The sequence below is a fragment of the Dermacentor variabilis genome, chromosome 1, assembly GCF_050947875.1.
Source record: "Dermacentor variabilis isolate Ectoservices chromosome 1, ASM5094787v1, whole genome shotgun sequence".
NCBI lineage: Eukaryota > Metazoa > Arthropoda > Arachnida > Ixodida > Ixodidae > Dermacentor > Dermacentor variabilis.
The window spans coordinates 51,658,265-51,679,777 of record NC_134568.1 but is presented as its reverse complement, the minus strand read 5'-3'; the positions used below and the strand labels follow the sequence as shown (position 1 = coordinate 51,679,777).

Below are 21,513 nucleotides of genomic sequence, written 5' to 3'. Positions count from 1 at the left end.
ACGATGCATGCGCTGTACCAATGGCGAACCAAGCTGAAGTCACCTAGAGAGTGTGGCCAATTGCAGAGTCCGGCACGACCTTCAATCATTTGCTTTTTGTGTGCTTGTTTCTGTATGGAAGAGGTAGCTGAAGCGGCAAATTTGAAGACAAAGAAATGCGCTTTCGGACAAGACCAAGATGGCGGTGCTCGGTTGCCCCATTCCGGCGATATTTTGGCTTGAAAAGGGCTGTTCTTTCATGATTTCCACGAAATATTTTGGCACCTTGGCTCATACAATAAATTTTTTAGAGGAATTCGACGTGGTTTTCAGTGATGGTATTTTGGAATCGGATAGAAAACGAGTTACAGAACCTGAAAATGTGATTTTCAAAAAATCTATTTTTTGTCCATTTTTCACAGTGCGAAAGCCATGTCCCCCCTAAACATGCATAGAGTTGTATCAAAACTAAGTGCAATATGGACGCAAGCACACCACACCAGAGAAGGCATGACAGCAAGTACGAGTGTGCCATGACAGCTGAACTTTTCTACACGTACCAAGCATTTCACCCTGTGCTCTACCACAACCAAATTGCAGAAAAATGGCACACGCGTGTGAGGAGTCTAGCCTGCCATGGCTTCCCTATTCTCGTATTTGCACAATGTTTTGGATTGATACAGACTTTCAGATTTCCTAATACAGTCAACGACCGATTTTTCGGACCCTCTAGGGAACGTAAAAACGTCCGAAAATTCAGGCAGTCCGAAAAAATGAATGCATGCAAAAAAACTCACTTTTTTTCTTTTTTTCTCGGATCTAGAGGTAAAGGGCGAAGTACCAGGCTTCCGAAACCCTGCCAAAGCATCAGTGATGTGGCTATAAAAAGAGGCCTTCAAAAACTCTGTATGTAGCCGACTGCCGGTTTATTATGTAGTACATGTGCATCGTCTGCAGTAGCTTGAAGAACTTGATTGTTGTTTGGACGGCGTTCCGGTTGCATGCGTTCATATTCGCCTCAAGGGTTATGTCAGCAAGGGTCATGTCAGCACTGTACACCGATGAAAGAGTGAACAGTGCTCACGTCAACTTGGCGCTTGTAGGCGGCGCAGGCATTGGCTCCTCATTTTCAACATCGGAGTCTTCTGAATCTCCCACAACCTGACGGACTATTTCCTCATCAGTCCTGCGCAGAAGTCAAGCTCGTTATCAGCGTCAACAAACTGTTAAAAAGTTATTTCCACGGGTATGGAAACCCCAGCAGAGCGGAGCCGATGCCGAACTCCTTGCTCACGTCGGCCTGCGATCGGCGGTTCACGACTTGCTTAATAACGACGGCTTGCTTCTCCATCGTTAATCGACGGTACTGCTTTCCGCACTTCGATGCCATCGACGAGGACGACAAAGACGGAGTGGGGGCCATCGAAGGCAAGCGAAACCCTCAAGTTGTGAACAGTGGAGTTCGCTGACGAGCGTCGAAGCACCTAGGATTAGCGTCACAGAACACACTTGACACAACAGCACAACCACACACCACACTAGCCAAAACGTGGCCTGCGCAAACAAACGAAATGGCGCCGCTCCGGAAACTCCGCCGGAGGCGGAAGTGTGGCGATAACATAGCCAGCGTGGCCAGACCAAATCGGTGTGTGACGGCTAGATTCGGCTAGTTGTGGTTCAAAGCGGTGATATGCTTCGGCTGCAAGTCGATTTCCTTCACAAGGGCGCTGCGCGAGGAGCCAAAGGACCTTCCGTCGCGTCAAAAAGTTCGGAAAATTGGACGGCAGGGGGTTCGAGCCTCCGAAACTTCAGATGTCCTTATACATTGATATACGGTGCTGCGAAGACGTCCGAAATATCGGGCATGTCCGAAAATTTGGACATCCGAAAATTCAGTCGTTGACTGTATAGAAGGAAACAAAGAAGCAATTTCTCTGAAAAAGACTGAAATCGGGGTCAAATTGCAAGCACACAACTCCAGTTACCACCCGAAGTGTGCAAAATTACCCAAGGTTGTCTGATATACTGCATCAGTGTTGATTGTGCCACCGTCGAGGCAGAGGCGTGGAAGAGCGAGAAATGAGCAGGGGAGTGCGGCGGAGTTGACGCTATATTTAGACATTAAAAGACTTTACATGTCATCGTGCACGGTCATGCTCTATATGCGTCCAGAGCAGAGAGAGAGAGAGAGAAACACAAATGAGAAGCGAATTGACATGGTATTGCCCGCCCTTTCCACAATCTTTGTTTCGGTGAGCACGAAATGTGCCATGGAAGCAGCAGACAGCCCAGTTTGTAGAAGATAGCGACTACAAAGCGCAAAGCTGTGTTGCTTGCGACAAAGCTCTAAATTTTTCAAGACTTGAAGTGTGAGCTTGCACAGTTGATGAGATCGAAGATTCTGAAAACCGGTGATGCCACGATCATAAAGGCTGAAACCAGTGGCCGTGCTGACCAACAGAAAAAGGGTTGCTGACCTTTTTCCACCATAAACAACTGTTACAGAAAGGCATGCTTTGTGTGTCAAGGCGAAACTAACATGGCTAACAGCAGCTGACATTGCCGAGATCTGGGAGCTTGTCACTACTGATGATGAATGAGGTCGTGCTTCGTTGGATGAGTTTCTGAGTGCAGATAGTGCTGCTTCGTTCTGCGAAGAGATCTCGAATGAGGGGACGGATGTTGCAACGGATGCCAGCATTGAGCGACGGGAGGTGATGACACCGGCGGCAGTAATGAGATTGACAATGGCCTGTCTTTGACTCCAACACCGATGTTCATGCATTGCGCTGTCATTGATAGTAATTGTTGATTTATGCACACTGAAGGATTGCTGCCGGTGTTTGTGCAGCAGCTGGACGCAATGCAGACCACATTTGTAAACCTGAAACTGCCACGAAAGCAAATGCAGATTTCTGACTATTTCTGTATGCCTAACGTTTGAGATGCTGCTTTGGGTTTTAAACATTTTATTTTTCACAGCCTACTTTCTACAACGTCTATTCTTTATTTAGCACATGGGCAAATTTGTGTTTGGAACTACAAAGGTATGTTTGACAGCTTTTCTTTGTGGCAGTCCAGATTTAGCAATGATTGGTTATGACGATTGGATAACCGATTGTTATTTTTGGTATCGTATAAGTGGACTGAACTGTAGTTCATTTAGAGAATATCACAGCATTGCGAAGTTTGCCAAGGCCAGTATATGTAAACTCTTGCATCGTCATTGAATGCGAGCTTAATTGCTGGCACTCGTCTTTGTTGGTTGCGCCGAAGTAGTTCCTGGCCACGCAGTTTCTCAGCTTCGCTTGACTCTCCGCCGAAACGGAAGCTAGCTGATCCGCCCGCTGATCATCGGCAATGCACAATGTTGCCGGTGAAAAGAAAGCGCACTGCTATAGATTTGGAAACCAAGTGCTTCTAACCGATGAGGCGATCATCGCGAACATGCTTGCATCAGATAGCGATGGCGACAACAGCAGCACTGACATGGTAGGGCAGGCTGCCTCAACGTTTTCCTCACAGGAGGCCCTGCAGATGATTCAGTTCCTTCGGGGCTTCGTTTTCGCGAAGAACCTCGCGTTGCACAACATGGAACACTTGGATGCCTTGGAGAAGGATGTCTGCAAGCTTCGCGTAAAGCATGCATGGCTCACGGACATAGGCTTTTCTCGTGCAAGCCAGTGAGAAGTACGTGGCGAGATGCTTGTGGCGATCTCTTCTCAGCATTTCTTCTGGATTTCTCAAGCTGACAGGCTGCCGCGGCAGCCTTCTCGCAATTTTTAAAAGGCCCCTTTTGGAGCCACCAAAGCGATTCCTCGGCAGTGCTCGCATAACGCTTGCCACCCGTGACACCCACATGGAGTTGTTATAGCAGTGCCATTCTTTGACACCGACAGCTGCAGCTTGTTACACGCGAATGAAGCACCCAGGAAGCAGTTAAAATGATTAAACACAATCAGAAGCCGGGTGGAGGAACGTGGTGTGGAGGGGCACTGGCCTCCTCGCCTATATAGTTTTCTCATATCAGCTCTGCCATCCCCCTATTTAGATTTTTTCATGAACCCGGTTATAACAATTGTCGGTTATAACAGTGGAATCTTCGTGGCACTTGAATATTGTTATAAGTGGGTTCGACTTTATGTCCAACTCCACACGCAAGCTTATGCCATTCCGTCCAGCACACGCAAAGGTGTTCCCGATATTATGCCGGCCAACTGATCGCCTGTTGAGCCGAACTCCTCTTCATGTATTGAGGCTGTCAGTTCAGCCTGCGTACACCTCACACCCGATCTCCAATGCAGTCTACAAGCATATTAAGGGCAAGATTCCTATAACGGGTTCCCTCCCACCACCCTTGCCAGCCTGGCCTAGCCAGCATCACTTTATTGGGAGTCAGTGGCCAAAGTTGCAGTCTGGTGCTAAGTTGACAAAACTTCTTGCAGTGGCCGCATGGGGCCTACAGCATTTGGGAGATGAGGAACCGCCTCCTCAACAAAAGTGAGGGCACAAGCGACAGAATAAACGGGATCAACGTTATTCGCGGCAGCTCTGTTTGCGACATGTCGCATGCGGGCACATTAGTCTGAAAAATTGAGCGGCATACCATGTGGCATCTGAAATTTTGGTTTTATGGTAATTCTTTGTAGTAAGCATAAGACAATAAAGGTGTGCCACCTTTGTATAATGGTATATGGCTGGTTTTTATGTCTTGTTTTTGGATAATTGGAAATCCCACTTAAAAGTAATTATTCTCTCAGTCTAGGAGACTTCAAATTAATGAGGTTTTACTGTTATTTTATTTTTAATTAATTTTATTTTTACCTGTAGTTGGTATAGTACTTGGCGATGCACTATCTTGTGCATTTGTTTTTAGTTTTTTCTTAGTAAGTTTTCAGAAAAGTCAACTTGTTGTGGCGATAAATTGTGCACATACATGAATCATACAATCTGACTATAATTTGTGCACATATGTGAAGTGATCAGTTGGAAGTTCAGTGCTTGTGTCCCACCTTGTTTCGTGTGCTGGTATGCTACCTAAGTTGATATTTCAGAGCATTTCATTTGCTCTGTGCTACAACTTGTACTTATAATCCCTGCCCTGGTAGCTGCGTTTCGATGGGGGTGAAATGCAAAAATGCCTGTGGTACCTTGCAGTGGGTGCATGTTAACAAAACCCAGGTGGTGTAAATTAATCTGAAGTGCTCCACTACACGCGCCTCATAATTGTTATGGCATGTAAGACCTCAGAATTTAATTTTTAATCTGCACTTGCACATATTACTGGGTGTTTGATGAGATATTAATTTTACGAAGCTGGTTAAGGACGCCTTGAAGTCACCTTGCCAAATTGAAAGTATTCACAGCTTGATGAGATTATGTGGAACAAAACAGCGTATAGGCACGGTAGGCTAAGCTTGTTGCCAAGCATTTTGGTTAAAGCATTCTGCTGCTGAGCGTAAGGTGCCGTGAATTCAATTCCTGGCCACAATTCTATGGGGCCAAAATACGAAAACGCTTGTGTATTTAAATTTAGATGCAGGTTACAGAACCCTAGGTGGTCAGAGTTAATCCAGAACCTTCCACTATAGTGTCCCTCGTAATCAGTTGTGCTGTTTTAGGTAAACCCCACAAATTAATTTATCTTGGTTCAAGGCCGAACATATTGAAAGCTGGGTTGTGATCAGCATAAGGCACGATACTTAAACTATGCCCTCCTGCTCACTGGTGTCTGGTTTTTTACAGGTGCATCTTGAAAACTGGGTCGTGATCTTCGCAAGGCGGGACGGCGAGCGTACACGGGGATTCACACAAATGATGTCCAAGGTGTGCCCCTCTATGGGCATTAGTGTGCGGCCACCACAGTTTCGTGAACTGCCCAATGACAGCACTGATTCATATGTTCGTGCCATCAAGGATGTGCTCAGCAAGATGGTATGTACACAGCACCGTTTCTGTGTTGCGATAACCGCTGTGTTATGGCTAATTCGAAGTTCAACTGTCGACATTGCGTGCTATCAGTGCTTTAGTAGCATGCTAGCATATAGGCATTTTACAATGAGCAATCATCTGACACTGTGGTGAGCCAAGCAATGTGGGGCAGGCCATGCAGGGTGTTAGGTTACATATTGGTACAGTTGAACCCGGTTATATTGAACTTGCCAAAAAAAGAAAAATGCCTATAAGTCGATACAGGGCATAATTCAGTATAAGCCTGCTAAAGAATTGGGCATCATAAAAGCACTTTATTTATGAAACTAGCCTAGTTTCGCATGAAATAGTCCTGTATTTTCTTCTGCTTAGGCAATTTTGCTGCCTGCGATGCGTGCTTTTCTCCACATTGTCTAAAGAGTTGGAACAGCTGAGGCCACAACCTTCCACATTTGCGCAGAAGCGCTGGACTAGTGTGAGTGCACCAATCACCTCGGATGATGTTGGCAAAAGATCGTCGTTGCTTTCCTCATTGTGTCCACTATCACTTGTGCTCCGTATGTTGTCGGCATTGTTGTCTTAGTTTTCGGGCTCTCCCGTGGTCACGACACCATTATCCGCACTCACAAACTCATGACCGTTGATCCGTAAATGGCTTCCAGAAATTCTGACAGCTCGCTCCAAACTTCGGCGACACTGGCAATGGCTTCGTCGCACTCATTAGAATTTTCAGAGTCGGCACCAGGCACGCGGAAGCCGGCACTTCTGAATCAATTTCGGATGAACCACTTGCACACAGCCACCTCGACGACGCTGTGCGTACTCGTCGGGTGTGACAGGCACCAAGTTGCGAGTTTATCCGCTTTAGTCCTAACATTCCTTCTTTCAAGATTGTGCTTAGAGTGCTCCTCGGAATCTTGCACGCTGCGGCGACATCCAACTTGTCACCGCATTCGACTTAACTCGCGATTTCGAGCTTCACAGCGAAAGGCAAATTTTGCCGCTTCGCACTAGCCATCATGGCAGCACTGCGGGAGAAAGCCCACAAGGCCCAAACACAATGAACCAGAAAAGCTTTGAGACAACTTGCACTTCCACCATCTTGCACGGCAAGGGCACAAGAGCCTCTGATTGGCTGTCTGAGCGAGCACTGCTGGCAGGCGGGCCAGGATAAATTTTTTTTGCTAGTCCTGGCAGGTGCACGCATCATTTAATGGCCTGAAACTCGTTAATTCAGATGTATTCGGCCATACGGCAGTTAATTCGGACAATCGTCGAAGCATGGTGAGCGCGGAGCACCAAAAATATGCGAAGCAAAAGTTGTGCTAGCGTCTTACTGGAATGAATCTGGGAGTCAGCATTGCCATAGTCATCAGCAGAGACAGTATGGGAATCAAATATTCATGCTAATTTAATTTGAGCATTTATAGCTTTATTCTTGTGTTTACCGCTGTGCATGACACTGCCGCATTGGCCGCCGTGTGCCTTCAGAGCTGTGTAGTTGCCATCTATGATCCCGTCGATTGTGACTGTGGTTTTCTCCGTAGCTGTTGTGGCAAACAGTGGACCTTTTTTATTATCCGTCCCTTATCGTCCTGAGCTGCTTAGGACCGCTGCCCTGCATCCAGTTTTTGCGGGCAGCTTCGGAAGCTCTGCCCACCAGTCTCAGAGCAACTAGAAACCCGTTCGTTTTTCAGGGACCGGAAGTTGCGGACTGTCCGCATGCTCTCTGAGCTGTGAGCAGATTGTACCAATGCTAACCGCTAGCAGATCGGCTGTCTGAAAAAGATGTGTGGAGTCTGCTATGATTTTGTGGAAGATGCCGTGCACTTCTGCATACTTTGCACTTTCCAGAGTGCAAATATTGTGCATTTAGCTATAACTTTTGTTACTTTGTGCTTTCTGCCCCATCATGCAAGCTTTTCATGAGCTATGTAATTGCTGCTACTTCAGTTTTCGTGTTTTTGTTTTAGGAGACAAGTACAGCGATCAGGCCATATGCTTCTTTTTTTTTTTTTTTTTTTTTTATGCCTTTCACGAAATCTGTCACTCTCTTTTCTGGGTGTCATGAAGAAGTGGATCTTGCCTTTCATGTGAATGAATGTGCTTGCAAAGAAATATATCATATTACATGTGGCTGTTTCTCGCCAGTAGTTGGGGTGATATACAATTGGAGCTTGGTCAATTCCTGTTCACATATGTGGATTCCTTAACCCTTTATTGACGAGTGTTGCCTATGGGTGACATACCAGGAAAAAAAAAAAAAAAAAAGCTCGCAGAGTTTTAGTATTAAGTACAAAGCTTCTGACTAGATGTCTTCAGCTAACGCTGAATGACAGGTAGCAAGCATCGTTTAAGAAGTGACAGGTGGCAAGCATAAGAAGTTTGGCACATGACTCACTTTCCTTTGAAAGCACGGTCAAATGAGACAGACAAATGTAAAATATCCGGCTGCAGTGGTGTCACACATGAGATATAAAGCAAATGAAATGTACACATATGGTTCACATATTGCAAGAGCTGCCTGCACAAATTCAAAATGAAGCCTGAGGTGGCTTAGGGTGAAGCCCACCACCAGTTTCCTGCCTGGGGTTTTCCCCCTATTGCTGAAAAAAATGTCTGCAAAAGTTTCTTTTTGTCGATTATGTTTATTCTTGGTATGTTTTGCACATTGAGTTAGAAAATATATTTTTTTCCTGGGTATATATGTGCGCTGTCTTAAAGTGTTAATTCTGTTGTCAAGATTGAATGTTTGCTTTTTGATGTGCGCAATTAGATGGTGACATTTTGAGATATAACGAGCTGTCTTTCCTAGACGAGCGTTCCACGTAGTGGTGCACATGTCGCATGTATACGGGTAGCATGAGCTTCGAGAACCGTACACAATGTAATTGCGCTTTCTTAGCCTAATGAGTTGCTTTCATAAGTTATAGCTGTAATATCCGCTTGCATTTTTTGCATGACTGGTGACATGGTACGATCACATTTTGTTAGTGCGTTAGTGTTTGCGTAGAGATTAAGCTCAAATTTCACACGCACTGAGCTAACCTAGGGTAGGGGGCTACATTCAAAAGCCAATTTTTTTGCCCAAGATTATTGTTTTTTACCTTTTATGTATGCCAAAACATCCATGAACATCTTGCAAAATAAATTATATTCCTATCATCATTAGTTTGGGAGTTACAGCAAGATTTCCAACCCATATTCTAATATATGTATATGTAATGCGCGCGCGCGCGCGTGTGTGTGTGTGTGTGTGTGTGTGTGTGTGTGTGTGTGTGTGTGTGTGTGTGTGTGTGTGTGTGTGTGTGTGTGTGTGTGTGTGTGTGTGTGTGTGTGTGTGTGTGTGTGTGTGCAAAATAGTGCTGACTTTCGGTCCCAATGCAGTGTGGTTTCGGTTTCACAATACAAGAGTATGGGTTGGAAAACTCGCTGTAACTGTCAAACTAATGATCATAGGAATAGAATTTATTTTGCAACATGTTCATGAATATTTTGGCATACTTAAAACGGTGTAAAAAACAAAAATCTATCTTGCGCAAAAAAGTTGCTTTTGAATGTGGCCGTTGGATGTGTGTGTGTCTATATATATAGACACACATACACACCAGTCGTTTCTCTGAGGGCGGGTTCGACGTCGCCAAGAAATGCGTACTTTACACGGTCGCGTGCGCTGTATGTTGAAAGGGATCTGCAGACGGCTGATACCTTTGTGTGCGCTGGTTTCTAGCCGTTCTTGCATTGAAGGCATGCAGTCGTTGGCACGCAGTCATCGGCAAAATTGGCATGCAGTCGTTTAAGCAGAGTCTGAATATCAATGAAGCTGTAAGGTGTGCAAAATTTGAAATTTATGCCAAGACTACACCTGGCAAGACTGTGGCGTTTCGAAAGTGCACGTTTGTGGTAGTCTGAAGTGTGCATCTGAGGCGTCTAGTGCCATTGACGTTTTTGTTTGATATTTATTTATATATTGCAAACTTGATTTTCTTCTTGTAATTATACGCCCGAGTCTTAACATATTGTGTGGTAACGATGACATATCAAAGGTTATTGTCAGAAATTGGCATCTAGGAGCCCTTTGCTGGAACAGGGCTTTAGTGACATACCCAGAGAAAATGTGCAAATGTGGAACATATCAGCGGTGTTCTACTGCCGTTCTTTGGCAAGCTTGAAGTGTGGAAGCTAAAACTTTTTTGACATGACATGTCAAGGCATATGTTTGTTTTTAAGGGCATTCCTTACCTCTGAAAAATAAACTGCTTAATCTGGATAACAGGAGATTATTTAAGTATAGAGCTTACGCTGATTCGGAGTAATACTGGATTCCTTGGGATAGCTAAATAAGCCTTCTCATAGTACTTGAGTATGTTACTGCAACTACAAGGGATTTGAAGTTTGCCTATAGTTTATGACACTATTCTTTTTCCAAACTTCTGAACATTAGCCATTAACCAATGGTGGAACAGCTACAGCAATCGCTCCAAAATTGCGCCATGAGCAGTCCTCGCACCTTCCTGCTCTAAAATTGCATTTTAGAGGAAAATTGTGCCAAACCTGCTCCAAAGAAAACATAAAAATGAAAACTGAAACCAAAACCTAAATCATGCTATCATCATCATCCTGGAAGTCATTGGAGTGGCTGTAGCCAATGGATATAGTCAATGTCGTCATTCCTCCATTTGTGGTTTTTGTAAGTTTTTGCTCATTTGTTGCATTTCGCTTTAGCATAAGTTGCAATGTACTGCTGCTGTGTGGTTATTTGTGCTTCGTAAGTGCCTCGTAATACACATACCCAACTGCTGACACATAATTTGAATATTAGGGGGACCTCTCTTGCAACCGTGCATGGTCGGAAGTGCAGATTCTCATGGTTGTGATTTAAACAGCTTTCCAGTGATCCATGGCACAGTTATGAAGGAGAGACTTTGTATGTTAGCTGTAAGGAAAACTGTCTTTTAACTAATTTCGGTTTAGTAGTGCATGCTCAAGGGCGTCCTTACATGCCTTTACTCCACAATCTTTTTTTTTTTTTTTCATATTTTTTTTCTTGCTCGCTTGAAGCGCCGCGTATATGCAAATGCCTGTTGCAAGCGCAAATAGCAGAAGTATCTCTATACCGCAAAATTTGCACAGGGAAAGTCATTCAATTACCTATTATAGAAACTAGTATGGTAATTTTTATTTCATATGCCTTGGTAATGTGCATAAAGTTGGCTCCGTTGTATTGATTATTTCAGTTAAAATTGAAACCATCTGATGTATGGACCGCTGTGCCAAAAATGCTTTTCACTGTGCCAAATCACTGTTTTGCCTGTGCCAGGATGTGTGCCAAAAGGTCAAATGGGTGTTCCACCACTGCACTAACTGATCAGGTGGCAAACTCTGCTGTTCAAATGAAGGATTGTATATAAATACTGCATTTATCTCTACTCATTTGGCACAACGCTTCAAGATGTTGTATGGGATGCAATCAGGCCTGGCAGGTTTGCAGTGATGGAAGCAGTATTTTTTCTTTTTGTCATGGGTTTGTACACAATCTGCTGTTTCATTTGTGCAGGTGCAGATCATTGTGATCATCTTTCCTACATCACGAGATGACCGGTACAGCGCAGTGAAACGGCTGTGCTGTGTGGACATGCCTGTGCCATCACAAGTCATCATTTCCAACACTATTGGACAGCAGCAAAAGCTGCGTAGTGTCACACAAAAAGTTGCCCTGCAGATCAACTGCAAGCTTGGCGGAGAGCTCTGGGCAGTGGACATTCCCATGGTGGGCATACAAGCATGTGCCATCTTTCTACTTGCATGATAATTTACAGCAGCTCGCAATGTAACAACAAATGTTTTGCTCAACTGCAGTGCAGAAATATCTTGCAGAGTATGTTGGAGATGATTTTTGTGAATCTTGTGAATGTTAAACATTACTATTATAGGTGGGCAAATACCAAATAGTAAGTTTCAAATTGAATATCGAATTTAGTCATGAAAGAAAAGCCTTTATCAAATCTAATATCAGAAAATCTTTTCAATATTTAATTACTACAAATTTTGGCCACGTAAATATGGCGCTGCACAAGCTCGGGAGTTTTCTAGCATTGCATAACAAGAATGTCACAAGCTATCAGTAACTCAGTTTCATAGAAATCAAGATATACAGTATGGTCTACTCTTATTAAAGGGAAGACCATGTTGGCATGCTGGCATTGATTACAGCTCAGTTCTAGTAAATAAAGGTCTGGAAAATAGTTTTTTTTTGTCAGTAGAACTTTTGTTGAATAGAATCAATTGACTTTTTTTCCTCCAAAACTACTCAGTTAGTGACAGTCTATTGTACTGAATACCAAAGAAGTTTAATGGTAAGCTTGCACTTCGGCAGGCTCAGCGCAGCCTCCTCACCACTTTGCTGCCGGCAGTCGCGGCTCGCTATTCGCTGGTTCGTTTCCACTCCGTACTGTGTGCACAGTTACCGCTGTGTTATTGGCTGCCTTCTGCCAGCCTCCCCCCTTGCACCAGGTGCACGGTCCGCCTGTCGAGCCGCCTTGGCATGCTAGGCTGCTAGTGGTCGCAGCCATCGCAGCTGTGTCATTCGTATCACCCGAACTGGCTCGGGGGAGCGTTTGAGACATCTGAAATGTAGCTCATAGTATACAGTGCGCTTCGGCTGGGGAATTGTGCGAATCCGTATTACCCCGAAATACCAGGCGTTATCGTATCGCCGAGGTTTCACTGCATTTGTGCAGATAGCATTAATTTTGTCAAACTTGCCAATATTTTAACATTAGCAGACTTGTATAATCTGAAGATAACGGCGTCGTGGGAACAATGCAAAAATTAAAGAATAATACTCCCGTCACACCAGCCAACTAAAGTGCACTTTGAGCAAGTGCACTTCACCACGCTGAGTGTCACTTTGGTGCTGCTCTTCTATACGAGAAAGGAAAGTGTTCTTTCAAATTGGTGGCGGTGGTGATCGGGAGTCAGAAGGCAAACCATATATTTGTCAACTTGAATATGTGTGCACAAAAGCACTTTGCTATTGTAAAAAACAGCATTTACAAACAAGCGACAGCAGCGACGATGACTTTACCAGTAGCAGTTCAAATGACGCGTTCTGCCAAACCACTGTGCAGCGTGGCAGTGACCACAGCGTGACCCCAGCATGGCCGTAAACAGCCCGAGCGAGAGTAGTTTTTTTTTTTTTTTTTTTTGCTTCTTTTAAAGCGTGGCACATTTTATTACCTTGTTACATTAGGAATATAAAAAAAAATTTTATTGAAAATAACTCATGACTCTGCCTTCAATATCACTTATTTGTTACTCATTGCTAACGAGGCTACACACTTCGCCGATGAGTGTGTCTGCAGTAAGTGTCATTAAGCATTCCTGTGGGGCACCCTGCGAATGATACTAGCGGCGAAGTGCACTCGCTCAGAGTGCTCTTGTGACGGGTATAAAATATTGGCGTTCCATTTAGGGAGGTAGAGAAGGAGGGTGTACCTATCACATTAGGCTCTGCTGTATTAGCAGCGTACCTATGTTTTACAGAGCACTGTCTTAAAGGATACATTTATAGCAGCGAGGTCACATTTAATTTATGAACCAGCAAGCACATACTGCTTTCACATAGCTTGCCAACTGTAAAAGATCCATATAATATAGCTTGTAATTGCTTTCATAAACTTGCTCCAAAAGTCCATTTTACTGCTCCAGAAGCTGCTCTGTAATGGCATGAGTCAATATCACAGCACCCCTAATTACTATAAAACATTTAAAAACTGGAAAAGGTAGGTTTTAGTTGCAGACTTGGTTTGATAGTGCAATGACAACCTGATTGTATCATTCATTATTCATCATTTTAATGCATTGTTGCCTCGAAGTGGGAATTACTGGAGCCCCCTGAGAGGGGGCATATAGTCCCTTCTGTTGTTCCTTGAGCTTTTTCATGGCACATCTATATATGACTGCTTATCTCCTGCATGCAAAATTATGATTGCCTATTTTCCTGTCTTGAAAACAAAGGTTTCGGAACTTAGCAGATGAGGATGACGTGAGACACAAACGACACATACGGGCACCAACTTCTGGTTATTCACCAGTGCACTATAGGCCTGCATTACAGGCGTAATCCAAGAATCCAACCAAATGTGGCAGCTGCACGTTCTAATCTCAGCGGCGATTACTGCGATTACTGTGATTAGTTTTCACTTAGGTTTCTTGTGTAAAATTGCGTAGGTTCTGGTCAATAAACAGTTGGAAGTTGACGCCCGTATGTGTCGTTTGTGTCACTTCGTCCTTGTCTGCTCAATGGCCATAACCTTTGTTTTTAAGTCTTGAACCAACTAGCTGAGCAACAAGTTTTGTTAAAACTGTTTTCTTGTGTTCTCTGAGTGGACTACACTATCCTTTTGTTTGCTGCTTTTGCACAATGCACTGTAATGTAGGTGTATGGGATAGCACCACATGGTGAGCTGAGCACATTGGGCAAATATGAAATGCGCCTGTGCCAGTTAGTAAGCTTGTGTGACTATTGGGCTTTTTCAATATTTCCAGTCAAATATTGCTCTGCAGCCGCCAACAACTTTGCCCAATCATGGAGTGGACCATGGGACTGTTTGAATAATACGACAGCGAGAAAACATATGTCTTGTGGGCAAACTCAGTTCCATTGAATTGTACGATACTAGCATTATTAAAGACTCATTTTAGCTTAGTGTTTTGCTTCAGTTTGATATTTATCTACATGAAATTTCTTGTTAGTCTAAACCATTGGGATATTTTGTTTATCCACCTCCAATGACTATGGCGGTTTTCTGCTTATAACAGGGTCGCATTCCCAACTGTGGCGGCCACATTTTGCTGGTGGCGGAATGCGGAATAATTAGGACTGGATAGGGCTGCTTTAAATTTGGAATAATTGGATTGAATTCTCCAGAAATTAAGTATCTTTATTTCGCAAGTAGCGTAGAAAGGGTGGCATATTCTCCGACTACAAAAAGTGCTGTTGCAGTGAACCTGTTAAGGCACTTACAGTAAAATTTTGTTAATTCGATCTTCATTAATTTGGAAAAACTGATAATTCAACTCTTCCTTTGGTCCCGGCAAATGTATGCATCATTTAATGGCATCAAGCTATGGTTAATTCGAACGCATTTATTGGGCTCCCGCCAGTTCGGACAACACTGGAAGTGCGGCCAGGGCGCTGCAAATGTGCAACACAAAAGAACAAAATCATCGCTAGCAGCCAATGGACCTTTTCAGAAACGTGGAGCGCCATGTTTTCTCCTGGCGGCATCTTTTGGCGAGAGGGTGTGATGATGTGGATAGTGGCGTGTGGCGGTGACAAGACCAGCTTGGAATGATGATTACGTTGTGGCAACAAGAAGAAGAGAATTGGTGATGGTGATTACGGAAGAAGACCACGTGCCACCAACAAGGAAGCAGAGTGCGCAGAGGGTGAGAGCGAGCAGAAGTCTCGCACGGCAGCTGGCAGAATGGTGGTTCAAGGCTCGATGACTGGCGACCGGGTGTCCTGCTATCGTGTAGACCTGGTCGGAGATCCCACTCGTGGCTGGGGTCTCCTGCGTACCAGTGGCCTGCTGTTATAGCGGCCTGGTGCAGTGCTTCCAGCTGGGCACCGGGGTGCCTGAGCTACCTGTCTGCCGACCGAGCCAGACATTCTAGCAGCCGAGACGTTACAGGCCAAGTGTTACGGGCCAGCTACAGCAGTGGCCTAGTGCTCTGCCGGCCTGCTGTTCCCCTGCTTCCACGTCGCAACGACGTCACGTAAGACGTGGCTGTCGCAAGCAACACACCAGCTGTCTTCAAGTGTCAGACGACACAGCGGCGCACTACGCAACGATGACGCACGAGTGCTAGGCGCATCCTTATATAGAAGGACAAACGACTTCCGAATTCTAGTCTGCGTGTATGTAAATCGTCTGTATTGTGTTAGCGTGACTGTATAAAGTCTGTGTTGCATGTAAAAAACTCCCGTCTGCCATGTCGTTATTAAAAGGATCCTGGGCCCAACGGAAATAGCGAGTTTGTTTCCATCACAATCTGGCGATCCTGCCAGGATCCGCCAGTAACATCCCAAACACTGAGACCGGCATTTGGGTGTATACACGCAACACTAGACGACCAATATGGATTTAGACAAGTTAGCCACCACTGCAACACAGTTAGGCTTGTCTGGCACTGAATTTCGCGAATGCATGGAAAGAGAACAGGCTAGGTAGCAGGACGAATGAGCAGCTGAGCGCGAAGCAGCCAAAGAACCAGCAGAAAGTCGGTGGTTAGCCAACGAAAGACAGCTACAAATGACGTGCTGCAGGTGTCTGAAATTTTGGTCGTTCTTATGTTGAGCCTATGGTGCCAGTGGCGGTGGCACGGAGCTGTCATGCATGTCTGAATTATTGGTGGCCAAGTAATTGATCGATGATCGTTATGACTTTTCTACAGCCAGTTTCGGTTTCGTTTCTGCTGTGTTGTGTTGTGATGGCGCAGAAGGTGGTCACATGGGAGCAACACATTGTAACACATTGAGACTTGCTTCGTCTCGCTCGCTCTAATTGCTGCTAATTGGGCCTCACAACAAGTAGCAGCATAGGAGGCGATCGAGTGAGATCGAGATCGAGTGTCAAAACGTTGCAATGTCCCAATCCCTTAAGACTCCTTCTATGTCATGATATTCCAACACACTAACCTTCAGGGAAATGAAACGGAAACTAGCTGGAGAAAAGCTATTATGTATTGAATTACTTAGAGTGCTCTGAGGCTTCCCATTATTTTTTCTATAGAAGTCTAGAACCTTAATTTATAAGCAAAAAAGAAAAGTTAAAAATATTTTAATACTCCTTTAATGGGCTCATTGAAAAAGTGCACTGAAAACTATGATACTGCTTAAAAGCAATATGGGCAGTGTTAGATTTTGTAGTTACAGATCAGAAGGAAAATTATTTTTCAATATTGATACTTTTTTATTGACAAATTTAGTTGCATGCCACATATTTTGTAGTGCTTGGTCTCTTAAAACGTGCAGGCCATGAGACCCTCTCTTTTCCCCTTCTTTTTGCAGCAAAATGTGATGGTGGTAGGTGTGGACGTGTACCATGACCTCACTCGTGGCAGGCAGTCTGTGCTGGGCTTTGTGGCCAGCATGAACCACAACATGACACGCTGGTTCTCCAAGTGTGCCTTTCAGGAGCCTGGCAAAGAGCTCGTCAACTGCCTCAAAGTGGCTTTCCTTGAGGCTCTGGTGAAGTTCTACGAGGTGAACCACCGTCGTCCAGATCGCATCTTCATCTTTCGTGATGGTGTGGGTGATGGGCAGCTGAACTATGTGAGCGAGTACGAGATTGAGCAACTGATAAGTGCTTTCAGCTGCGTGAGCCCAGACTACAATCCATCTGTTGCTGTAGTGGTTGTCCAGAAGCGCATCAACACCCGCATCTTTGCCAAGCTGGTGAGTGGGGCTCCCTCTCAAGTGACTTGGGAAAGGGCTACAAGGGACACTAAATAGAAAAACTAAATCATTTTAGACAGATAAAATATTCTTTCAAAACATATTTTTGTGAATTTCACATTAACAAGTTCAATATCAGAAAAGAAAACAAAGTTCTAAGGTTAATTTTTATTTGGCACCTCACTGTGACATCATGACATCATGGATTTGAAAGTATATTTTGCTATTTAAAAGAGGTCTGAAATACCCCTTGGGCCTGGTGAAGAAACGCAGTCTGTGCATAGCATACGTTGTTGTGAACATCTCAGCCAAATTTTGCAGTCGTGTGTGATACTTCGAGCTCACAAACAGTGCACAAAGTCTCATATTTCTCAAACACTCTTTCAAACAAGGCCTTCTTCTCACCAACTTCAAAGTGAATGGTGGCTTGCTTTACGTTGTCATATGCAAGATTCCCATAGACAGCTGCTATTGGCTAATAGCAGACATCAATCAAAAAGGGTGTTTGGATCAGTCCACTTCTTCCCTACAGTTGAGTGTATGCTTATTGACGCAGTTTAATAAATGGGCTGAAGTGAGCAAGCATCTGCTTTCGGATTTGGATAAGACTTGCATACTTCTGGAAGAAGCAGACTATCGTCTGCTTATGCTCGGCTGTGGCCATCTGCGTAGGAATTCAATTTTGCCCACCCTGCTTATAGGTGACGTACCCGTTCGGTCTCGCTAATTTTGAACGCTCAACTAGCCTCCAACCATGTGAAACATACATCTTTAGTTACCGCAAGAAAATGATTACAGCCGAACCTCACTACAATGAAACTCACGGGACGTGCTAAAAATTTCGTTCAGACGAAATCTGACCCAAAACACTGTCAGATTTGACTACACACTCAAAAACGTCATTCATTTCCGAAAAAAGTCGGTCATCTTTGTTTGCCTACGTCCTTTGTTGATCATCGCTGTGGTACAATGTTTGCACTCGGTCAGCAGCTGCATTGCGACGTCGTCATCGTGGGTGCCAATGAAATTACAAATGACGTCAAAAGCGCCCATTACATCCAGTGCGCAAGGCAGGGCCGATGCATCTTGTGCATCACTTTCATCGTCCGACGACGCGTCGTTACGGCGAACCTCTTCAATGATAGACCCGTCATTCAACTCTTCATGAACAATTACATCCGTGTCAATGGCGATGTACTCATCTATGCTGACGTTCGTTGGTACATTTCCGGTGTCTCGAAGTGCTGCCCACGCCGCAGTAACTTCTGTAGCGGGTGGCTCCACTCCAAAATGGTAGTCTTCCTCGTCCGTTGTCGAGTTGGCCGTAACTTCAGCCTCAGGCTTAAAGCCAGCATGCGCAAAGCAATTTTCAATTATGCTGCGCCGGGTTGCCGTCCACGCCACGGTAATCATTTGTAGGGCCATGAACAAGTCCACTTTGGTCTCCCACCCGGTGTCAACATTCAGCAACAGTCTGAATCAACCGCTGCCGATATGCATTTTTCACCCTGTGAATGATGCCTTGGTCTAACGGCTGAATCAAAGCAGTGCGGTTTGGGGGGAATAAGTGAACTTCCACATTTTCCAACTCAATGCCCTCAACATTATGTGCTGAGCAATTGTCAATAAGCAAGCACACCTTGCGGTTTTGGACCTTCATATTACTATGGAAAGCTATGATCCAATCACGGAAGATGGCTCGCATGATTCAGGATTTCTTGTTTGCTAAATAACTTACCGGCAAGCTTTTACCGCCTTTGAAGCCGTGAGGCCTCGCGCTCTTGCCGATAACGAGTGGGCAGCGCTTGTCGGTGCCATCCATGTTAGTGCAAAGAAGCAGTCACATGCTTCTTGCTGTGCTTTCCTCCGCTGCATGGTTGGCCCTTCATATCCAGCGTCTTTGTGTGCAGCAGCTCATAAAAGAGTCCCGTCTCTTCTGCTTTGTAGATGTTGGACGGGGCATACTCTTTCATTCCGTCCGGCAAAGTAGATGACGCCCAAGTCACTGCACCACTGGCGTCTGAAGCAGCAGATTCGCCGCACGACACTTTCGCAACAATGTCTTGTCGGGCCCTGAAGCGGGTCAGCCAGCCTGTGCTTGCCTTAAAATTGTCAATGCTAAGCATGCAAGCATAGTCCAGTGCCTTTTGCTGCAGCATGCTTCCGCTGATTGGCATTTTCTTGGCATGCATGTCGAGGAACCATGTAAACAACGCCTTCTGAAGATCCTCGTGGGCAGCTTGAGTCAACTTCTTCCGTTTGGCGGATGCCCCCGCAGAAAGAGCACTGGTGATTGCGTCCTTCGACTTCAAAATTGTCGACAGCGTGCTGTTGGAGATGCCAAACTCTGCTGCAAGGTCTCCTTTCTTTCTGCCGCTTGAAGCCTCGCTGATGATTCATGCTTTCACCTCCAAGGAAAGAAACTTCCACTATGCTGCCATGCTGGCCGAGCACACAAGCACAAATGAAAATCTGCATCGCAGCGTTCCGCCAGTGATTGCGTGGCCTAGGATTGATATGGATTGGCTGTGGCTCCTGCTTGGCAAAGTGGGCCTGCGCCACATCGTCATCACGACCAAACAATGGTGCCCCTCCATGAGTTTATCGGCGATGGTGCAGTGGACTCACGTTTTCGGTGAACCTAAGCGGCGTGGATGTACGAAAAATTGCAGGCGATTGGGGTTATGTTTATTTTATCGCAAAACAAATTTTAAAGCCCAGTTCAACCGAGCGAAAACAAGCCTGAAAAATCGTTCGTTGTGGTGAGAACTTTTTTGCATTGACTTCTATGGCTAGCTGACTGGGAATGGGAAATATTTCGTTGAAGCGTTGCAGCGGGGTTCGACTGTATTCTTTATGAGTCCTATAAAAAAAGTTTTTTTTTTTTTACACCACAAATATTCCAGTGCAGATTGCAGCATATCAAATTGTGCATAATCAAATGCTTTTTCCAAAAACATACATTGCAAAACAAAGAAATCGATTAGGTAACACAAAAGTTCTAGAATGTGCCATTTTTGTGGCCAGTTGATAAAAACAGCAACAAAAAAACATCTACAAATACGTTAATATCAAATTTAGAGTATGCATTTCAAAGATATATAACCCAGTCGTAGTGTCTGAAAATATTAGCAGAGTACATTGTCATTCTTCAGATGAAAAAAAAAAAAAAAACTGACCAGGAACTGCTTCATCGTTCAGGCAATGCGGTGAAGCAGCTTCTGATATTTTTTTTTTTTTTTTTTGTGAAGCATAGGTGCACTTCACACTTTTCACACCAAATGTCTATTCTTTTTTTCAACTTTGCTGTCCTCATAACACATTTTGCAGTTTTGTGTTTTGAGCATCTTTCGAGGCTGGTCTGATGAGAAGTCCAATGCACTTCACCAGTTTGCCAGGAGTCACCTCTTTCCAGGACCAATCTCTATAAGTGTAGCTGAGCGACTCCAGAATTACGCATCCAAGCATATTTGTTTGCATTTTTGCAGATGATGGTCTTTATTACCTATGCAGTGAAGAAGACCAGAAAGAAATCCCATGCCATTGTAAACTGACTTGCATTGCTCCGTAGTGCTGGGCCGAGGTGTGCTCCGGGCAGCATTCTTGTCCTAAATGGAAGTTTCTTCCCTGCTGATGACCGCACATCATGACCAAGTGAAGTACACAGTCAGAGCTTGAATCTGATTTGCTCTCATCTTCAGACTTGTAGTTCGTTAATCACTAAATTCAAGTGCCGGTGCAGCAGTTCCGAGTGGGACGCTTCGTACGATGCCATGGGTGCAAGTTTCGATAAATGCGTAGTAACACCGGCAGTGTCCCTTGCCGAGATTTTACAAGCGAAGCGAAGCTGAAACTCGGGGAAACTGGCTGAAAATGCCTGGTCAACATGTGGGACATGCGGCAGACGTTCAGAAATTCACTGTGGTAGAATAAAAATACATGGACTCCAAACCAAAGCTCGCTTGTGGGTGGTTATCACTGCTCAGCACTGTCGGATGGCAAAGCGAATGACAAAATTTAATTCTCGAGTTGCTTGGCGTCTTTTGATCACAAAATTTTTATGTTAGTGTAGCATAATAGAAAGTGGCATACTTTCTTCTTGAGTGCTGCAGAGGGTGAAGGCCACGTCCCTTATCACG

The 21,513-nt window shown here is 44.6% G+C and overlaps 1 protein-coding gene across 1 annotated transcript in view; it reads left to right on the top strand.

The window, feature by feature from the left end:
* LOC142577884 (piwi-like protein 1) overlaps nucleotides 1-21,513 on the top strand; it is a 157,418-nt gene that overhangs the window by 120,337 nt on the left and 15,568 nt on the right. The window contains exons 14-16 of the mRNA XM_075687316.1: nucleotides 5,725-5,913; nucleotides 11,468-11,680; nucleotides 16,988-17,374. Coding sequence (XP_075543431.1) covers nucleotides 5,725-5,913; nucleotides 11,468-11,680; nucleotides 16,988-17,374 — 789 coding nt within the window. The remainder of the gene's footprint in view (nucleotides 1-5,724; nucleotides 5,914-11,467; nucleotides 11,681-16,987; nucleotides 17,375-21,513) is intronic.